Source organism: Rhipicephalus microplus, chromosome 6 (assembly GCF_043290135.1).
Source record: "Rhipicephalus microplus isolate Deutch F79 chromosome 6, USDA_Rmic, whole genome shotgun sequence".
Taxonomy (NCBI): Eukaryota; Metazoa; Arthropoda; class Arachnida; order Ixodida; family Ixodidae; genus Rhipicephalus; species Rhipicephalus microplus.
In genome coordinates, this window is record NC_134705.1 from 192058715 (window position 1) to 192079729 (window position 21015).

The 21015-nt window shown below is 44.4% G+C and overlaps 2 protein-coding genes across 6 annotated transcripts in view; one reads left to right on the plus strand and one right to left on the minus strand.

The window, feature by feature from the left end:
* The window catches only part of LOC119166726 (unc-112-related protein), a 34588-nt gene extending 20024 nt beyond the window's left edge, over positions 1 to 14564 (plus strand). For both annotated transcript variants that reach the window (XM_037418052.2, XM_037418051.2), the window contains exons 4-12: positions 233 to 426; positions 1412 to 1611; positions 5103 to 5313; positions 6305 to 6477; positions 7003 to 7133; positions 7615 to 7721; positions 8520 to 8735; positions 9337 to 9486; positions 11218 to 14564. In XM_037418052.2, coding sequence (XP_037273949.1) covers positions 233 to 426; positions 1412 to 1611; positions 5103 to 5313; positions 6305 to 6477; positions 7003 to 7133; positions 7615 to 7721; positions 8520 to 8735; positions 9337 to 9486; positions 11218 to 11511 — 1676 coding nt within the window. In that variant the 3' untranslated portion in view covers positions 11512 to 14564. The remainder of the gene's footprint in view (positions 1 to 232; positions 427 to 1411; positions 1612 to 5102; positions 5314 to 6304; positions 6478 to 7002; positions 7134 to 7614; positions 7722 to 8519; positions 8736 to 9336; positions 9487 to 11217) is intronic.
* Positions 1 to 20617, minus strand: part of LOC119166725 (hydroxyacyl-thioester dehydratase type 2, mitochondrial) — a 48481-nt gene extending 27864 nt beyond the window's left edge. Inside the window, exons 1-5 of one of the 4 annotated variants that reach the window (XM_075867363.1) lie at positions 20286 to 20617; positions 19116 to 19198; positions 18448 to 18545; positions 17742 to 17810; positions 15307 to 17089 (exon numbers count right to left, since the gene is read on the minus strand). In XM_075867363.1, coding sequence (XP_075723478.1) covers positions 17757 to 17810; positions 18448 to 18545; positions 19116 to 19198; positions 20286 to 20533 — 483 coding nt within the window. In that variant the 5' untranslated portion in view covers positions 20534 to 20617 and the 3' untranslated portion in view covers positions 15307 to 17089; positions 17742 to 17756. Of the gene's footprint in view, positions 1 to 15306; positions 17093 to 17521; positions 17811 to 18447; positions 18546 to 19115; positions 19199 to 20285 lie in introns of those variants that run through there. The other 3 variants (XM_075867362.1, XM_075867361.1, XM_037418050.2) reach the window with 3 other exon arrangements.
* Positions 20618 to 21015: the final 398 nt, after the last annotated feature.

Sequence of the window (21015 nt, forward strand, 5' to 3'; positions counted from 1 at the left end):
GGCGTTTGCCGGTGCCCGTGTGACAGGGGTATAACCTCGTTAATTAGCTCAGTTTCCTTTTGACTGAGCGCTATCCATAATGTTCTTTTTTGAGTTTTTCTGTTTTTGCATTTACATATGTACCATGCTGCCAAGGTCTTTTATAAGATTGCAGTACGTACAAATAAATATCAAGAAAATTCTAACTGAGTATCTTCATTAATTTCTGCCTTGAATTTTACTCATTATGCAGGCATCCGGCACCCTGAGGAACTGTCCTTCTGTCGACCGTTAGTGAACGAGCACCTCAAGCGCAACTATCGCGCCATTGGCTGCAGCCCTCGCCAGCGCCCTAAAGAGGGCACCGACAGCATCCAGTTCAACCGCTCAAAGGCCAACGACAGCAACGGCACACTCGACGGGGCTCTTGGATCGCCGCACAACTCGGTCAGACGCCTTGCACTACACTTCCGCCTGGGTTAGATTCCTCATAGGAGCTGGACTTTCGTAAATCTTCTCGGGAGTAACAAAATGTTTTGATAAGGTCAGAGGTGGTACTGAGGACAGACATACCAAAGTAGCGCAGTGTGTGGTCATGTGTCCAGGCAGCCAGCCCGGTCAAACTAGGTAAATGTAGCCAACAAAATAATGATATCTGCAATATTACATGTGTCAAAACCATCATATGGTTATGAGGCGCATCGCAATAGATGGCTCTGGAAAGCTGGACCACCTGGTGTTCTTTTACGGTGCACTGAAATTGCATGTACGGTGCACTGAAATTGCACCGTACATGGACCACCGGCATTTTTGCTTCCATCGAAATGCGACTGCCACAACTGTGATAAAGCACCCAACTTTCAAGTCAGCAGCCGAGCGCCCTAACCGCTGTACCACCAATGTGGACTGTAGCATATGAAATGCTCATGCATTTAAATGACTGGTTAATGCTTCCAGACAGACAGATGATAATGGGCATGGCATCTAGGGAAATAGCTGTGTATTTTAAGATTTTCATTAACGCTGTCAGAGAGATGTACACTCAAACCTGATGCAACGAAATATCCGTTATGGAAAAGTAAACAAAAAATAGCATCGCAATAGATATAGGGTCAGGAATATACCCTTATAAAGATTTTTCGGATATAACGAACTTATTTTTGTGCAAGATGTAACTATTTATTACGAGGTTTCAGTGTGTTAAAGCACGGCATGGTGGTGTGGTCATGGTATTGAGGCGTGACAGCCAGCCTGGCAAAAACAGCAGACATAAATAATGAAACGCTCGCTCATTAAAAGCTTGCTCACTAGAGGGATTTGCTAGCGTAACCAGCGTCATTGCAATCTCCTACGTGCGGTCTTGTTCTGTGTCGTGTTCGCATGCCTTTCCTTTGTGCACAGTTGCTCACACACGCATATCTTGTGTCCACAGTCGGTGACACACTGGAACACGTCCAGCTTCAACAACGGCATCCCACCGGGCCTGAACGGGAGCTACCTGACTCCGGACAGCAGCTTCAGCTCCCAGTACGAACTGCCCCTCGCCCAGAGCCCCAACAAGCCACCGCAGGACATCAAGGCGGCCCTGCTCAGGCCCAAGACTCTCGTCGAGAGGGCACGCCTCAATGCGGGGTGAGTCTTGCAACTTGCGTGGTCACTTATTTGATGCACACATTGCTTACCCTCAAACCTCGATGCAACGAACCAGGATGTAATGAAAGATTGGCTGTAATGAAAGAAATGAAGAAGCACTCTTGCAATAATTATTGTGTTAGGAATATACTCCTATAATGAATTTTACAAACTTATTTTTATGTAAGGTGCAACTTCATTATAATGAAGTTTTGAGCGTAGTTTTACGTTCCGCCTCTACCACTTCCCCTGAATGATCAAGTGTAGCCACGGCGGTAAGTTGGATGATATGGTTGAAGTTGGTTAAAGTTCGTTTATCGTGAGACAGCACATTAATAAGCATTTATTAATGCTCAGTTTCATCACAATTTAATTTGTCGCATTTCTCACACATCAGCACGACCAGAAGGCCATGGTGTACACTGGTCCTAGCACCTCACTTAATCGCTTAGTGTGTAGCAGGGACTGACGGTGTGTACAAGTGGCAAGGTAAGGTTAGGCTAGCGAGCTTATGACTAACAATTACTGGGAATTATACGTTGAAGAGGAGCAATAGCAAGGCTTCATCTCAGTCCTGAAAGATGTTCCACGAATTATGTAGTCTTACACTCGCAAAAGTTTAGTGCTTAATTTTTGATTAAAATGGAGGCTTATGTGTAGGCAAATATCATTGGCTGTTTCGTTTCTTTCATGTTTATGGTTGGAACTAGAAATAGCACGGAACTTACGAACGTGTCTTCACTAAGCGATCAGTAATGAAAACGAGGTATTTTATGTGAAAGAAATCAAAACAAAAGAAAAATGCTAGAACCAAGAATATGGTGCAGTGCTCACAAGCGACTTTAGTTGCAGTATCAAAAAGCAAAGCATGGCAACGCTTTCTCAGTTTTTCTCTCACTTTTTTACTTCTGATGAAGCTGTTATTATACTTCATGTAATGCACTTACGCATGGTCGCTTCTGTTACTCTAGCTGGCTTACAAACACATTTCATGTCAGTCTAAAAAAAAAAGTGTTTTGCCAGCAGAATCGGTGCTGAGGTTCGGCTAAAGTCCTTCAAGCGAGCTGGCAAGTCTGGGCATGAACGATGTGCCCAATGACCCCATTGCTTTTCTTTCTCCACTCGAAAAGCACCTCTACCGCTTCTTCGTTGCATTTTTCTTTTTCATTTTTATCCCGCAAAAGCAAACAAGGGTGCGTCCTCTACACAGGAAGTGAGTGCCAGCTTTAAAGCTGTCTTCAGTCATTCTTCTCAACTGATTTATGTGCTGCAAATAACGCAAATGACAGCAGCGATGATGGCTGCGTGCGGCATTTCGGCACTCCCGCTGCCGACACTTCGGCGGAGGGTGTTCGCGCACTGGGCCAGAGACCGCGGGCGGCGGGGGTTTAAAGATGTAAGACACGCAAACAGGCAAACGAACAGAAAGCTCTCTGCCTGCCAACACACAAAGCGTGACCCCTTCCCTTGGAATTGGATCGAGGCCAGCTGGCATGGTTGGCGTGAAAACAAAGAACAGAACGGGAGCGGACGTTTAAAAGAAATACAGAAGAAAAAAATGCCGCATTGAGCTTTGGGCAGGTCTGCTGTCCTGGCACCTTTTCCTTTCGCTCTACTTTTCGAGAGTTTACGGTGTCGTGGCAACGATTTAAATGCAATATTTATTTAGCTGAGTTTGACCTGTTGGAAGCATGTTGGTTTTCATGCATCAGTGGCCAGAAAGGGCCAAGGCTTAACGAGAAAGCACTGGGTTCGTGCCCCTTTGTGATAAAGAGTAAGGCTGGTGCCCTCTTCTGGCAGGCCTGCAAAGTAAGCAGTGCTTGACTATAAGCTGGTCAAGGTGACGTGCTCGTAGTTTTTACTCGAAACGAGTCAACAGGCTTGACTCCTTGGCTAAGCCTCCAAAGGTGCATCATTCATTTTGCACATATTGACATTGTTAAGAGTATGTACTGCAGTGTAAAAGTACCGAAAGCGCAGTGATTCATATTGTGCACAGATCAAAGTAACTGTGAGCATAATATTGAGAGAATAGGTGGAAAGCACAGTTGCAAGTACATCCTAACCTCAACATAACAAACAAGTATGTAATGAAGTATCAGTTACATTGAAGTGAATGAAGGATAGTCTTGCAATAGATAGCGTTAAAAATTACCTCTGTATGACAAACTTAATTTCGTGTAGGATGCAACTTTGTTGTAATGAGGTTTGAGTGTAGTTGAAAGTTGGACACTGACCATAAAATTTAGAGAAAGGAGAAGTATCTTGGCTCCTGTGCAGGAGTGGCCTTCTCTCTTTGAGAGATGAACAACAAAAGCTCCGATGCGCGCTACATTTCGGGCTGATCGAAATTTCACACCCAGAACAGCCACCATGTGAAAATTGTTGCGGAATTCCCCTTTACAACATCACTGAATCTGTATGCTTGAGGCATAGTTGAATCAAAGCGAGTTGAAGTTGACCACTTAATTTTTTTTTTCATCCTTTTACACACATACACACACACCCACACACACAGTTAAACCCCTTTAGGCATGCTGCAGGAGGCACTTGTCTTTTATATGAGATGTCTCTTATAAGGAGGCTATCAGGTGTGCATTTTCTCATCGACCACTATTACTGAGTAGGCACACTGGCGTCTTATACACGTTTGTTTCCTATATCAGTGTTTCTTATAAAAAGGATTGACTGTATCTATGTGAGATATTGTCAAGTAAAAATAAAAAGATTGCAGAGGCCCTTGCCCTATCGGGAAAAATAGGGCAAGCAAGGCTTCGCACGATCACTGCCAGGCCTACTACTTGTCTTTCTTTCTCTCGCATTTCGCGATGCTCCCTCCAAACTTTTTTGTTGATGCAAGGAGTGGGGACCTTCATTCACGCACTTAGCAACACAACACTTGTGTTGCTACAGGCAACGACGACGGGGATGCGTGAAACAGTAAGATGAGGCAACGTGAAATGACAAGCGACCTCAATAAGAGAGCAAATTTCCCACCCGGCCGCTCGCTGACAAGCTCACGTCCAAGAGAGCATGAATTATTGCAAAACGACGCACACAAATAAACGTGTGACTGGCACAACTTCGAGCTTTGCATTCTGAATGCTCGTCGGTGCTGGGTTTACACTGTGCAATACAGTCCACTGTTACAGGGAGCACACTAAAGAACACCATCATCATTGCTGTCCCTCTAACACAATGTGGATAAGGAAACATTGTTCATGAACGTAACTAGTGTGTCAAGAGCTGTCAGCAACCAATAGTCTTATGCAAATCTAAGCCCCTATGCTTCTCTGAGATAGGTAGAGCCAAACATGTGCATGGAGCTGTTCACTTTCAAAGAGGACCCGTCTGTACATCGATGCCACCATTCAAATCTGCAACTCGCAGCAAGCTTCACTTGGAATACATTTCAGCTATTGTGAAAGCACTGTCACGTCCTCGGTGTTCTGGACTCTCTTAGACAACGCTCTTCGCCTGTCGCATTGCAGGTGGCTTGACTCGTCGCTGTCGCTCATGGAGCAGGACGTGCGGGAGTTCGACCTGCTGCAGCTGCGCTACAAGTTCTACTCGTTCTACGACCTGAACCCGCGCAAGGACGCCGTGCGCATCAACCAGATTTACGAGCAGGCGCGCTGGGCCCTGCTCACTGAGGAGATAGACTGCACCGAAGAGGAGATGATGCTCTTTGCTGCGCTCCAGGTGGGCGGGTGCTGGCTGTTAGCTGGTCTGTCCCTTTGTGTCTGTATTATCAGTGTCAAATGAAACCTGAACAGCGGCAGTGACTTTGTGTATGCAACTTGTGTAAGGGCACGCCCTTTCGTTTCATCTTCAGTTCATGTCACATGGGCGTAATTTTGGCTCTAGCACTTGTGTCAGAAGCAACAATACCTTTAGTGCCAGGTTAGCCACAACATGACACTGACACAGTTACAATTAACACTTGCTCGTTGCACTTGTTACACTAAAGAAGAATGCTATCTCGTTTCAGTATACGAGTACTATACATATGACTGGCACAATGCGTCTATGGGGGTGAAGCAGTAACAAAGGTATGGAAGTATGAAGAGTGTTGCTTGAAATAAGGCGCGTTTTTTTCTGGTCACTTCGACATCTACACAGCATCACATGGCCACTAGATTGAAATGTGGGTGGATTTCAGTACGTACAAATCAAATGCAGACACTGATGTATTACAGTACTTTAGCTGCTGGCCACGAGCTCCTTCTCTGTCACCACAGCAAGAGACAGAGATGTTGTGTTCCAATCCAACTCGCAAGCCTTCAAGGTGTGCAGCGAGTCATTGTCACTACATAACAGACCATCCCTCATGTAAAACCCCAAGCTGGGGTATTTTTTGGTATAATAATAAATAAAATAAATAGATAAACAGCGTGTCCTGTAAGGCCCACGTTATGTCCCTCATTATGCTTAAATGGTGGAGCGTCAGGCACATGGTCGGGAAGTTTTGGGTTCGGTCTCTACTTGTGGCGAGTTGTCTTTTCTGCCACTTCAATTTCCTTAATTTATCAACAGGTACACTACAGTGAAAGATGTCTTCATTAAGCGGCATTACGTCAACGAAACACCGTAGTTCAAGCAGAATAGATCAACAGTCAGCTTGGCTGTGTATTCGACACGCTGAGAAACGGAAATGCGATGCTTGACACGACCTCGTCACACTTTCACGCAGCTCCAAGTGAATCTGCAGGCCAACAGTAGCCAGCCGGACTTCTCGCAAGGCGAAGACGACATCGACGCCGCCCTGACCGACCTCCAGGTGACCCTGGAGGGCAGCGCCATATCAAGCGAGACCTCAAACATCACACAAGTGCCTGAGCTGCACAGCTATCTGCGGTTCCTCAAGTAAGTCGCACACCCCTGCCTCCTCCCCGTGGCCAGGCCACATTGATGCCAGGATTCACAAAAAATTCAGTGATGTTGTGCATTGCTTTAGCATCATTACGTTTATGCATGCAAACCATACTGTTCAACAGTAACTGTGGTTTCGCTATTCTGAGTAGAGTTTCGCTAAGACTGAAGATGCAAGATGGTGACAGAACCACAGGCAGGTGACTTACATCATAGTAGTGTATCTCGTTCTATCACCGTTCCATGTCTAGCGCTGTTTGTTACCGTCTTAATGATGTGCCAACAAGCCCATTTAGGTGCACTCCTGGCGAGTTTGTCTGAGCCAGCCCCAACCAGCCTTTTCTACCAATTTGATGCATATGTTACTGCTTTTGAAGTTATCAGTTTGTGCACTTTTGTTTGAAAAAGGTAGCACTATAACAGTATGAGTGAGTCTTTATACACACACTTCACTTGTAACTGCCCTAGGAGAGCATTTTCATCTTCATGCAAACTGACTGCAACGTTTATGCTGTGCAGGCCCAAGCGATTCACGTTGAAGGGCTTCAAGCGCATGTTCTTCATCTTCAAGGAGACGCGCATGTGCATCTACAAGTCGAGGGAGGAGTACGAAGGTGGCGGAAGCCCCTCATACGTCATCAACCTCAAAGGTGGGCCACTTTTTCGACTTCACGCCCTCATACGCGAACTATTTCTTTGTCATACAAGACGTGAACTATGACACGCACCAGCGAGTTCATGTACTTGTAAAGAGCATTCATGTTGATGCCCAAAAATAATAGACGCACAGGCCATTATCTGCTGTGTTTTTGTTTTGTTTTTTAGTGTATTTCTAGAGCCCTGTCTGCTTAATGTGTTGCAACACTCTCAACACTGTTGACATTCTAAACGCACATCAGAATTTGATGACTGTGCAAACTTCTACATACTGGCCACACATGAAAGCATCAAGTTTGAGCACCAAACTGGCTTTGATGTTTTACCTTCCTGTGTTTCATTAGTGGTCGTGGGCAGCATGATGGAACATGTCATATTAGAACGAAGGTAGGCACATTTGATGTAGGGTTTCGTATGATGAGTAGCTTCTTTGAGTGAGCCAATACGTACAACTCTTCCTGTTGTTTTGCACAGGTTCCGAAGTCACGCCTGATGTGTACCTCGCCCAAGGCAAGTACGGGATTCGCCTGGAAGTGCCCGGCCCCGAAGGAATGACCGAGTACTGGCTCCGCTGTGAAACGGTAGGCACCAAGCATCTCACCTTGGGTGTCGGCACAAATATTGAAATTTAGAAAACCTGTGGACGAACTCTCAACAGTGTTGCTTGGGGCCTCCGTAAAGGTATAGTGTTCGAGCCCAACAACCCAAAATACACGAGTTCGAACATAGCCTCAGTAGCTGGATATCTAAGGAAGCAGAATGCTAGAGGTTTACGTACTGTGTGACGTCAGTGCATGCTAAAGAACCCCAGGTGGTTGAATTTATCCGGAGCCATTCACTACAGACTCTTATATCCTAAGTCGCTTTGGGATCTTAAACTCGACAAACCAACCAACTAGAGTTGCTTGTCTGTGCCGAGCGCTATATATTGTCGTTTCATGCAATACACAATGTGCACATGTTTTACTTGCACTTCTCATCGTCCAACAGAGCTGCCGCTAGTTTTGTGAAAACTTTTCTCGATCTCGTGTTGCAATAGATTCGGGATAATAACTATTAAGGCTTTATGTCCTGAAAACCACTACATTGTTATCAGGGTTGCTGTTAGCTCTCGAAATTTCTACCACGTTGGGTTGTTGGAAAGTGCACCTAAATGTGGACACTCTGACCTCTACCGCTTTGACTTCCACTAAAACGTGGTTGTTGCAGCCGGGATTCAATCTTGCGATTTTCGGGTCAGCGGTCGAGCATCGCAACCGCTAAACCGCCGTAGTGGGTCACTTGCTTAAGATCGATATCTAAGAAAGAGGTTTCAGCCACATTCTAATAAGTACTGACGCTTCCGCTGTAAATCGTGCGTCCTTCATGCTCGGACACAGGAGGACCAGTACGCCCAGTGGATGGCCGGCTGTCGACTGGCGGCCAAGGGCAAGACCATGGCGGACGCCTCGTACGAGGCCGAGGTGCACTCCATCCAGCAGTTCCTGCAGCTGCAGAGGCCCGCACCTGCCCCAGCACTGGTGCCCTCTCAGCTTGACATCGACGTTGAGGACTTTGTTGCGCCCCGCTTCATCAAGAAACTCAAGAGCAAACAGGTGGGCATTTACCTCCGGGAACGGGGCAGAGAAGGCATGAGCAAAATGACACATTGCACTGACTAACAACACTTAGTGTATTGCTAGTCTGTGCTGCATATCACAATTATATATAATTTCATTACTGTTTGTTTTAACGTATGTGGCTGATAACGAAAAAGCTGGAGAAAATGTTAAAAACCACACATCATGCACTAGAACGAAAACGACATGCTCTACAATAACTGATCAGAATGCCACAGAATGGGTCAGGGAACAAATAGCTTGTGGATGTTTTATTCTAGTTGACATTAGAAAAAGGAATAAAGCATGAAACAGAGCAATGGAATGGTTACTATGGGATGGGAGGCACAGCAAAGGATAGTCGCAAGTTTGATGGAATGACGGAATCAAGAACTTCACATGGATAAAATGAAATCACTTGGCACGAGATAGGCTAAATCGAATGTGATTGGGAGAGGCCTTCATTCTGCAGTGGACATAAGATGGGCTGATAATGATAAGGACCCTTTCACTTACACTATTATCCATGAGAGGAATACTGCTGTAATTTTTGAAAATATTGAGAAGTATTATAGCAGATTGCTGTTGTTTCACGCAGGCCATTGTTCAAAGGATTGTCGAAGCGCATGGGAACGTCAAGGACCTCAGCCTCGTAGATGCCAAGATGAACTTCATCAAGGCCTGGCAAGCGCTACCCGAGTTTGGCATCTCACTCTTCGTTGTGCGCTTCAGCGGCAGCAAGAAAGAGGCAAGTCTTTCATGCTCACCTACCTGGCTTTGCCAAACCCTCATAAAAAGATGCACAGTGGAGTATGCTGCCATGGAAAGCTTGAACACTACCTTCTAACTCATGGAACACTAAAAATAAAGTCTTTTTGTGTTAGTAAATTACCCGTTCACAATACCAAAGTCACCATTCTTGCTGCAATATGCTTGGTAAGGGGAAAACGCACGAGAAAAAAAATACAAGTTGAACGTCGGCGTTTGTGAATACCGTATTTACTCGATTCTACTGCGCCCTCGATTGTAACGCGCACCCGATTTCCACCGCGAAAAAAAAACAAAAAAAACGTAAGACATCGATTGCAACGCGCACCCATTTTTCTCGCTGGCCTGCACGATCACACCACTCGAAAAAACGACTCCTTTCGGGAGCGTCTTCCATTTAAATATGAGGTACGGGCGAAGCTTGTGCCCATCTGACGTGTAACAGAGCATTGCCGTCACTGTAGTTTTACCGTGGACCGATGTCAGCACGCGAACTTGCTTCGCCCCCTTCTTCTTGACGGTTGTGGTGCCAGGCATGTCGAAGTAAAGAGGCGTCTGATCGGCATTCCCGATTTGCCCAAGCAGGTAGCCGTTGTTGCGCCGCAAGTTTAGGACGAACCTCTGAAAACTGTGAAGCTTCTCATCGTACTCCTCCGCAAAACTTTTCGCACATGCCTGTTCCCCTTCGGAGGTAAAAGCCTTTCCTTTTCATGAAGTTAGTTAGCCAGCACCTGCTCGCTTTAAACTGGCTCCGCATTAGACCGTTTTCTAAGACTAATTGCATAGCCCGCACTTGGAGCAGTTCTGTCGTCACGGGCCGCTGTGCCGCTCGCTGCTCAAGCACATACTCGCCGAGCAGCTCTTTAATTTGCGGAAACCGACCCTGCTGTGGTCCACTGAAGCCTTTGCGTGAAGCTTTGCTGTCGACAATCTTCTGCTTTTGTTTCCGCCGGTCCCGCAGGCACGTTTCGGGAACACCGAACGACCGCGATGCGGCCCGATTTCCGTCCGTTTCTGCACACGCGATGACTTTTCTTTTAAAAGCGGCATCGTGGTGCACTCGAGTTTTTGGAGTCGGCCCTTTAACGCCGTCGATGCTAATGCACTACTAGATGACGAACTCCTCAGCACACGTACGAAGTGCCGCACATGAGAAACACATAGGCAGAAATGGCCGACGCGCCATGCCGACGCACATAGGGGGCGACCATTTTGGATTTGCCGATGGCAATAGATTGACCGCAATTTTTTGGTTCGTACTCGATTCTAACACGCATGCGATTTATGAACTCGCTTAACCGGAAAAAAGGTGCGCGTTAGATTCGAGTAATTACGGTATCATAAATTCTGACAGTCTGTGACGGGGCCTGTATAATGGTTCATCGGTTGAGGGTGAATTGCATAGTTTTTCAATGGAGCCAAAGACTGAATGTGGTATGTTCCAAGAACTTCTCTTGGGCCAATGTAGAAAAAGCAGTTTGAATGCGTAATGTCACAATTGTGTACCGTCATTGGGGTTTTGGTGTGAAATCAAAAAAAAAGCTGGCTCTGAACAACTTCTTCAATTTCCCTTGAAAGAATGAACTCAGGATTATGAAACCAATGATAATCAATGAGCAAATTATTGATAGAAACAGATTTATCGTTCTGCTTCAGTGTCCCTCTAACTCGACTCTGCCTAATGGTGTTCCATTGCGATGCCTCCTCGTAGGAACTGCTGGGCGTGGCCTTCAACCGGCTGATGCGCATGGAGCTTTCAACGGGCGACCACATCAAGACGTGGCGCTTCAACACCATGATGGCCTGGAACGTCAACTGGGAGGTGAAGCAAATGAATGTCCAGTTCGAGGAAGACCAGCGCGTCGCCTTCTCCTGCCTCAGCGCCGACTGCAAGACGGTGCACGAGTTCATCGGCGGATACATCTTCCTCAGCATGCGCTCCAAAGACCAGAACCAGGCGCTCAATGAAGAGCTCTTCCACAAGCTCACCGGCGGATGGGTCTGAGCATTATGAGCTGGCGTGCTAGACAAACCGAAAGGGGCACTGATGCATTTAACTATCACCCCCCCCCCCCCCCTTTATTTTTTATGCCCTATAGGAAAGTCTGGGACCTCAAAACCGCAGAAAACAATACTGCTGAGCCTCAGGCCCTGAAAAATTTCATATAACAGCCTCTGTACAGCCAGTTTTACTTCAATTTCTAAATTCTGTATCGTGACTTCATGATACTAAAAGTGATCTTACGAAAGTGGCCCAATGTAGTGGTTTGACGTTTCTTGTCTACCGCGCTACTGCATCAGCTTTTACATTGAGTAGCAGCATGAAAGTGGCATTATTAAGGGAGCTGGAGAGATACCCAAATACTGCTACATTCTGCTCACGTGTGATCACATTCCGGATCGTAATGTCGCGACACAGTATAACACCAAAAACTTGAAGACTGGCTTTAGAAACGCAATTACATTGAGGTATTCGCAGCACATTGAGACCTCGTTGTAGCTGTCGTACAGTTTTGAGATCCCGTACTCTCATTTAACAAAGAGAAGGAAAGCAAGAAATATTGCATCAGTACTCCTTGAAGACGTGCATTCTTCGTCGACTTGTGGCAGCACACACAGGACCGGCATCGTCCACAGCAGGTCGCCACGGGCCCGAGACGGCGCAAGATGATTCTGCTGATTACATCAGAGACTTGTGCCAAGCTGGATTCGTTGTTTTCACGGTTGGTCAAGTTCAGTGGCATGTTGGACTTGGCGTTTCTTCTGTCGTGCTCGTTCAGTTGAAACGACGAGAGATTGGTGGGAGCTTGTTCAAGCCGGATGGACTTTCTTCATCTGCTCATGGAATGATAGGCCTGGTGACGGAGGTGCCAGCCGTCTCTTTGAAACTGTGCACTAGCAGTTCCTGGTTGTTGGTATATAGTTGATCATGAGCCTCTGCGAGGGAGATCACTCGTCGTTTTTCCTCTTCAAAAATGCTCAGTGGTACATATATGCGAAAACGTTACTACACTTATAAATCAATAAATGTGCTGCTTTGTCATGTGGCTACACGTACAAGTTTGAGAGCGGGCTTGTTCGTGACACCTTCTAAAGGAACTCGAAATAGTACTTTAGAAGAGGCTAATTCATTAGTGTTGACGTCGTACTAGATGCATACGTGGAGTTTGCCCCCGTTCGCAAGGCCAGCCAACTGTGTACCATACAATGCACTGTTAGGCACAGTTTTCTAACCACTTTTTTTATTTTTCTGCGAGAGCTTAGAACAATGCGCGGCATATCTTGGTGAAAGGCAACATTGAGCATGCCTTCTAGATCGCGCAGTAAGCTGCAGAAGCGCATTTTGCATCAACTGCAAGCTTCAACACACTGGCTGCCTACACAGATGATGCTTTCATCACCATCGACACATCACGAAATACCCCGACAATTTTTGCTTTTCATTTCATAGAATGTGTTTTCCTTTGTCTTCGTCAACACCTGTGAGTAACGAAATCGAGACTGTTGCAACACTACGACGTAGCAAACTCGTTAACTGTCTGCACACATGCAATTAATCTAGAGAAGATGACCCCGGACCTTTAAGGCACTGTGAGTGCGGTGAGCACGCCGCCACCGATCGGTTGTGATGTCATCACTTCATGTAGCAGCAGTTTTTTTATTGACGAGCGTGCCAAGTTTTTGGCTGAACAGCCCCTTCGAACTGTACAATAGTGACGCGAAAATCGTTGTTGCCAATGTAGTGCATTTATGGCGAATGTCTTTGTCGAAAAATTCCGCACACACACACAGTGCATGCAGTTTTTCTGAAGATGGTGTTATCCAGCTTGGGCGGCGAAGGCCAAGCTTTTCATTTTCTGTGGTGGAGATGCAGATTGCTGTTAAAGAATAAGCATTGGGCTGCAATGCTTGAAAATAGAAGTTGCTGTAGTAAAATTTGAGGCTTGTGAACAGCCTTTGAGCCTCATATTGATTCTCAGGGTGACTGTGTTTTTGTTTTGAATGCATATAAACATGAAAAATCGTGTTTGTTTTTGTTTCTTTTTTGAAAATCTCTGGACCATTTCCAGTTATTGCAGCTCACGATGTTAGCCATTTCCATTCAGCCTCCAAATTACGAACATGTGCAAAAACATACAACTATTAAAACAAATGTTAAGATAAAATCAAATTGTGTGGAAACTAGATGTTGACTTGACTTTTCTTTCATAGTACTATACATGCATACCCTTTATATATATATATATAGTATATATATACATATATATTAAAAAGGGCTACATTAAGCCCTGTAATTAGTCAGCCATAATAATGATTACAATGAACGTAGCAGAAGCTGCATTTCAGTGCTGCGTTTATCTGAATCGACGTCTACTTCACAAATAACTGTATTGTTTGTGATGTGCTTCTACGATAGCATAAGGTTTGTATACAATGGTTACCTTACAACATGTAAATACAAAAACTCTGCCTTTTTTTTTTTGGCGCTCTGACACGTCACCAATGTATTTTGCATGTTTTTTCTCGCATCTTCAACAAATTCTGCCTATGCCATCAAGTGCTTTTTTGCGCATTTATGCAAGCTTTGTAAAAATGTTTTTGTCAACAGAGTTGCTGCTGTAGCTTTTTAGGGCTACGGTCACAGTGCAATTATATTTATAGTTGATCAGCATTTGTGTATCGGGATGCTTGTTTAGCTGCGAGGCAAGAGTAGATTGCTGGCTACTTGCGGGACATGAGTTGTCGGTCCTTTTGTGATTGACTTTTCTCGGTTTTGACACTGACGTTTGTTACGCGAGGAGGCTCATTGAAATAACTGCTCGAGCCCGATGACGCTCGAGACTTGTTGATTTGACAGAAACTGCCGTGGTTGTTTGACCGGAAGTGGCACGGTTTTCCAGTAAAAAACTGCATTGTTTAGGGAGTGTCGTTTTTCGAGTCGTGAAATTTTTCGTGAAGTGCCTTGTGAGTGTTTTACATAATGTTACAGTGTAACCCACTTGAAACTTACTGTCATCTTCCTATTTAAGAGAATAAAGTTTTTTTTTCCCCATATCACTTCCGTCTATGATGTGTGCTTGACTTTTGCTGCCTTCACTAGGTCTGTGGCTACACTTAGCAAGCATTATAAAAGTGGGAAATCATGCATTTGCAATGATATAGTTGCTATTGTTATCACCGCAAAAAATAATCTGACTGTGAAAATACTCTTAGACTGGTGAAAAATGGTTTGTTTGTGGGAAGAATTTGTAATTTCCCCGTAATAGGCAATTTAGCTTGATCAACAAGACATCCTGCATCTGTTGACATGGCATAATATACCTTTCATCAGGCACATTATGTTTGTTTGATTTGACATGTAATCCTATGACTCTCTATACACATACATTCTATACATACATTCAATACAGGCAGCATACATATAGTACATTCCAAAACATTAAGGTGGTATCGGACAATTGTGCTTAGCAGCAAGAAGAAAAACACTAAATGTATAAGCACAGTTAAATGCAAATGTCTATGAATCTACCATAAAATTAGTAGAAAGGAGGAACGATTGATGAAGGCATTTGAATTGCTCACATTTCAACGTAGTCAATATTCAATGTGTGGAGGTTTAACAATTGTACATTCTTACATTTCATAGCCTGCTTATCGTAGTTTGTGTATTTTCCTGGTTTTTTGGGTATGACTTTAAAGCCATATCCTCCGGCGGATACAGTGCGTAGGAAAGCAACCTGTACTTTACGTTCACAATTGCATTGCATAAGCTCAAGGTTGGTTATAAACAAAAAACTGGTTTCTAGCCAGTCATGTTAGCAAATTTTATTGCGAGGTCTACCATGGCTCCACTGACACATTTCCGTCATGGATACGAAATTGTAAAATATCCACTAACAGATTGCAAAGAAAAAAAAAGACAAGAAGTAAACGCTGAATATTTGTGAAATGAATGATAATGAGTGGGCGAAGCAATTGGATCATTCGGTGTTACCACAAATAATCCGTGGCATTAACCACTCATGCATGTAAATGAGTGCCAAGCGGTGTGCTGTAATATACAATGTTTGTTGGCCATAACTGGTATGTTGTGTTGACTTTGAACGTGAATCCAAGGCAAATCTCGTTTTGCCTTGGATTATTACCGCTTTTTGATATCGGATCTAGCCGGCAGTTGGCAAAGACGAGGTCTTAGAATGTCCCTCTGGTGGTTGTTGGTTGTTTCCAGCCATACAAAATGCATCATAAAGTGTGCCAAGACGTCATGTACTGCACAAGCCAGTCGTTCATGATCATCGCCGTCATCATCTTCAGAAAGTGCATGGTCTGGAATGTGCTTGTTCTTCATCGTCAGCGGCGGCTACGATGCACAAGACCTTCGCCAATGGACAAGCCGTGACCTTAAAAAGCTTTGCCCCTAAAAGTTCTGCCGCTGGGCGTCGAACCTACGACCTCTCGCTCCGCAGCGCGAAACCACTAAGCTACGAAGCATAAATTGTCCAGCTAACTAACGGTGAGCTAGTTTCTCAGAGCTAAGCAATTTCATTGTGCTTTCCTAAAAATGGTGCGAAAGGCATGCGCCTCCACAGGGTGTGGTGACTCGTGCATGCGCACTTATCTCAAGATTTGAACACATTGTACCTCATGTGTTTCTACTGCAAGTTCGCTTTGAAATTACACTGGTTAAAAGGCGTACGAAGGTCACTTTGCTCGATGCTGCGTTTACGAAAAGACCGGGCTGCTCACACACGAAGAGGTAAGACTTGCAATAACAGAGATTTGAGATAGTTGGTGCATATTCATTTTAAAAAGACAGGGTGTGAGAGCACTGACACAGAAAAGAAGATGGGACACCACAAACGCCCTAAAAAAGGAAGACAGGACAACACAAATGCCCTGGCGTTTGTAATGTACTGTCTTCCTTTCTCTGTCAGTGTTCGCACACCCTGTCTTTGTTTAAAAAGAACTAAGAATTATGTTCGTGCTCATCCTGTGTACACTTGTGTGTTTGTCTGTGTTTGAGCAGTGCGCATTAAGTGCCTAACCGCGACAGTTGTATGTACGCGCTTGTACTTCTGTGCATTGAGTATTTTTTAAAGGGACACTGAAGTCGAATAACAATTTACGTCAGCGTGAAAGCTCAATGTGTAACGTCTAAAATGACGTTATCAATAGCAGTGCCCTACTTGCCGAGAAATTAATGTAAATGCGCAAAAATACATACGCCGCAACAGGACATTCGCAAAATGATCCCGATGACATCAGACACACCGCCTACAATTAATCACTAGCAATCGAACTAGCTACACTAAATAAAGAACCTTCAGTGCATCAAGAGGCGTAATAAAATGCAGCTTGCTCATTTCTGCGTGATTCATGAAAAAAAAAAGAACCGCTAAACGTATCTATGGGGAATGGCCAAGTAGTTCAAAATTTCAATTTTCGCCTTGTGGGAGTGGAGAGGTTGTGCCATCTAGCAGGGCCCAGTTGAACCAAGCACGTCTGTCATCGCAGAGGCTGTGGCAGGAAATCGTTCAATGGCCGTTGTTGCTGTTGTGGCTCCCGCTGCTTTCGTTCTGCTGCTACTGGTGTCGGCGGCCGCAGAGTAAAGCCGGTCAACGTGCACGAAACAGTGACGTGAGACGTCCTGCTTGAGGCAAGTAACTTGAAGTGCGCTAAACCGATGCGGACCACTAAAACGCAATTTTACTTCAAAATAATCACTTCTTTGGCAAAAAAGTAACACCACGAGTTTTCTGGACCGCTATTTCAGCAATCAACCTCGACTTAATACTTGCCTTTAGAGTCTATTTAAACCACAAATAATTCACTGCACCTCGGCACTTTCACAATGTAACTGAAATATGCCAATCTTTAAATGAAAAGACAAAAAAACAGTTATATGTAAAGAATCGACAATTCTTACTTTTAGTGTATACTAGAAATATTGAAGCACATGCAACTTGTAGAAGAAATGTCAGCACGCAAAATACATAGGCAGCCTACTGCGGCTGTTGTGAATTTCAGTGCTGCAGTTTACTGCAACCACTTTACTGCCATGCCACTCCGAAATGTTAAATGTTTCAGTGTCATAGTCCGGTGCAGCAGTAGTGGACAAGCTAAACATGCCACTGCGAAGCATCAAATCTTGCAATGGTTAGTTAAATTCTGACCTTGACAGCATTTGAATTTGCATACCTAACAAAAAGCAAAAGCAACTCCACTGTGACTCACTCAATGGCTCGTTTACTACGATGAACTTTCAGGCCGGATGAAGAGTTTGACTTCGCCACGCATGACCACCTGTGACAAACCAAAGGATAAAAAGCAGGCAAGCGTGTTTTTTATCTACGTACACCATTGACACTGCAATGAACAAAAGAAAATGAATTTTTAAAGGTGCTTGTTTCTTTGTTAGACATACCAAATACACCCAGTAGACAATTAGGCCAGGAATGAAATAGGGGATGCTAATTGTTGTCTTTAACAGTGGTGCAGTAATAATTACGTGAATTGAAACGAGTCAAGGTGGACGAAAAATCACGCTTTGCATCTGCGGATCCGAACCCACAACTTTTGAATGACCCGTCTGATACTGTACCTATCATGCTATGACAAACTGTGCCTCCTTATTCACTTTGTTGTGTATTTCTGTAAGTGAAATTCCTGGGAGTGCTTAGCAGCCAGAGCCGTTCATAGCCAAAATAGAGCACCGCAAACATGGTTTAAAGGTTGTGGGTTGAGATCACACTGACAAAAAGAGTGATTTTCCATCCACGTTTACACATCTCAACTGACGTCATTATTAGAACACTACAGTTAAATAGAGCAATTGAGGTCCCCTGTGCTTTAGCGGCCAAATTGTCTATTGGGTTCATTTGACTGTACTGACACAACGAGCACCACAAATGTTTCCAATCGGCGCTTTTGTAAAACTCACTTTGTCGGGGCCGGCTTTGCACTGATAGGTGCACTCGACGATGGACTTTCGGACGGACTTGACCTCCACTTGTGCCCGGACCGGCTCTCCTACAAGAACTGGAACAAGAACATGCAATTGACGTCCCGAGTTTCCGGTACTAAGCTGTAAAGTAACGGAAGTGGACCGAGGAGCACAGTTCTTTTGTTAGACACAGCCATAGCAAGCACACAATATTTCTAGTTTTTAATCATGGTATAGTAATCACAGGATAATTGTAAAGGAATCAGAGTACATGACGAAACGACTTGCCATTATCAGGGACTGAACCCAAAAGCTTCACATAGCACCATCAATATGTTACCCTGAGAGAGCAATGACACTGGCTGATAGTTTACAGTGCAAAAGTGTGGCAGAAGAGTATATAGATACTTTGGATCAAGGAAGAGGATAATAGATCATAAAAGAAATCGTCTAACAAGCCTGGCATTCCCATTACTTTGTGAATGCACTGTGAAAGGTTCAAGCAAACATGAGGCAAATTAAAATTCTCTACAATTATCACATGGCCATCAACTATATTATCAAACTCCGCAAAGTTTACTGAACTTTTGTATGAGCACCTGTACGCAGAAAAGGATTGAGTCGGCAGACTTAATTACAGTTTCGTGTTCTGTTTCTTAACTTACGTGGCTTGGGAAACTCCAGCACTTGATGAACAACAAGGCAGCCAGGGCCTGGGAGCTTCGTTCCAATAACGGCCGACACCAAGCTGCAAAAAATGAAAATCACACACAAGCATTAATTAGTAGCAATGTGTATTTTCCTTTATTGAAAAGAGCTGCACCAGCTCAAGACAGTTTTTTCAAACAATGCTGCAGAAAAAAGCGAGTGCCAAGTGAGGCCACATTTCAATGAAGGTGAAATGCTAGAGGCATTTTCGCGTAGATTTACGTGCAGGTTAAAGAACACTAGTTGGGCTTTAGAATGGTGAGGCACTTTGTTCCAGTACTTACTACGCATTGTCGCAGTAAATCTTCCACAATTGCTGTATATATTTGAGAATGCAAGAAATTGTTGCTAAATAGAAGTCTCCTACTGTTAGTGTTAACAGGAGCAGAAAAGATGTTGGTAACGTAGATTGGTTACTGAAGTGAACTGTTTACTTTTTCCTAATTGCTATACACTAAATGGTTATTTAATTAACAAAGATGGCAGGATATTCGGTTCATATTATGCCGAGATGCCTGTCTCTTCTAGTTCATTAGTGCGGCTACACATGAAGTTTTGTATACCCATTAATGAGATAAAGGTGCTCGGTGCATTGTTAGTGCGTGCCGAGTCCTTATTAAAGTGACACAAAATGAGGGCTATTTGGCCACAATTGATGAAGTGAGAAAACCAGCTTGTGGACGTGTACACAACAGGAAAAGACGATGTACACAGGCGGGAACTAGCATAATGTTTAATGAAACGACCACAGATCATATTCCCAGGAAAGCCATGCGCGTATGCATCGTACACAAAACGTGGGCGTTTCACAACGAAGAGAATTACATATCAGTAACCACATTTTTTCTGAATAAGTGACCACTTTTCATAACGATCGCGAAGGTTACACTAATTGCATTCGTTGAGACAACGTTTCCAGATTTGATGCACTTCGATCAATTCAAGATTGTATTACATGTTTCAGACCAGGAGGGCAGCCGGAGATCCAGCAGTGGGCAGGCGGATTTGCCCCTCCTCCTGACTTGATAGAGGTTTCGCGTTGCTTTAACCGGACATTTATGCATCATTCCGTAAACCGTGTGCGTGCGTGTGTGTGTGTGTTCTTGCTCGCGCGAAGTTTTACGCACCCGTTGATCAGTGCCCCGTGCACGACGCATGCCGGCAAGCCCTTGCGCTGCGCGCAAGCACCGTCCAGGTGGATGGGGTTGCGGTCTCCCGTGAGAGCGGCGAATTCCTCGACGTCTGAACGCGAGAACGTTCGCTCCATGCTTGCCGTGTCGCCCACGGAAAGCCGCCGACGACTGACGTGTGGGGCGACGAATGCGCTCCTCTTCGCAGCGATCCCCGCGACTCGTGCGAAAGCTATTCGCACCATCGTAGCAACGTCTGCTGAGCTGGGTGTACTTTCGCGACTTTTGCCGCTTTCAATCAGCTGAACGGTGCCGATAGAGAGATGAGCAGACACCGTAGGTAGAAGCTAGAAGCCTTATCTAGACAAATGATTGAACATGAAAAAAAGAAGATTGCGTTTAATAAGCAAGCGTTCTCCTTTTGGCTTTTTCTTTAACTTAAGAGTAATAAAATTATATAAATAAATATGAATATGCTTGCTAATGTTACAACTAACATATCTACATATTGCTTTTGAAACTAAAACACAAAAGTTTTGGTTTTGAATTTATTTAAAAAAGCGCTGTAATTGTTAGCTTACCACTGATAATAAGGGTAATATGCTAAGTCATTAAAATAATTTCATATTTAGCTTATTTTTAAGTTAGTATATTAACTCTTTGATTGCCCCCATTATGACTCGCACATTCGCGAATCGATGTCAAAAATTTAGTTGTCAGCCGATCC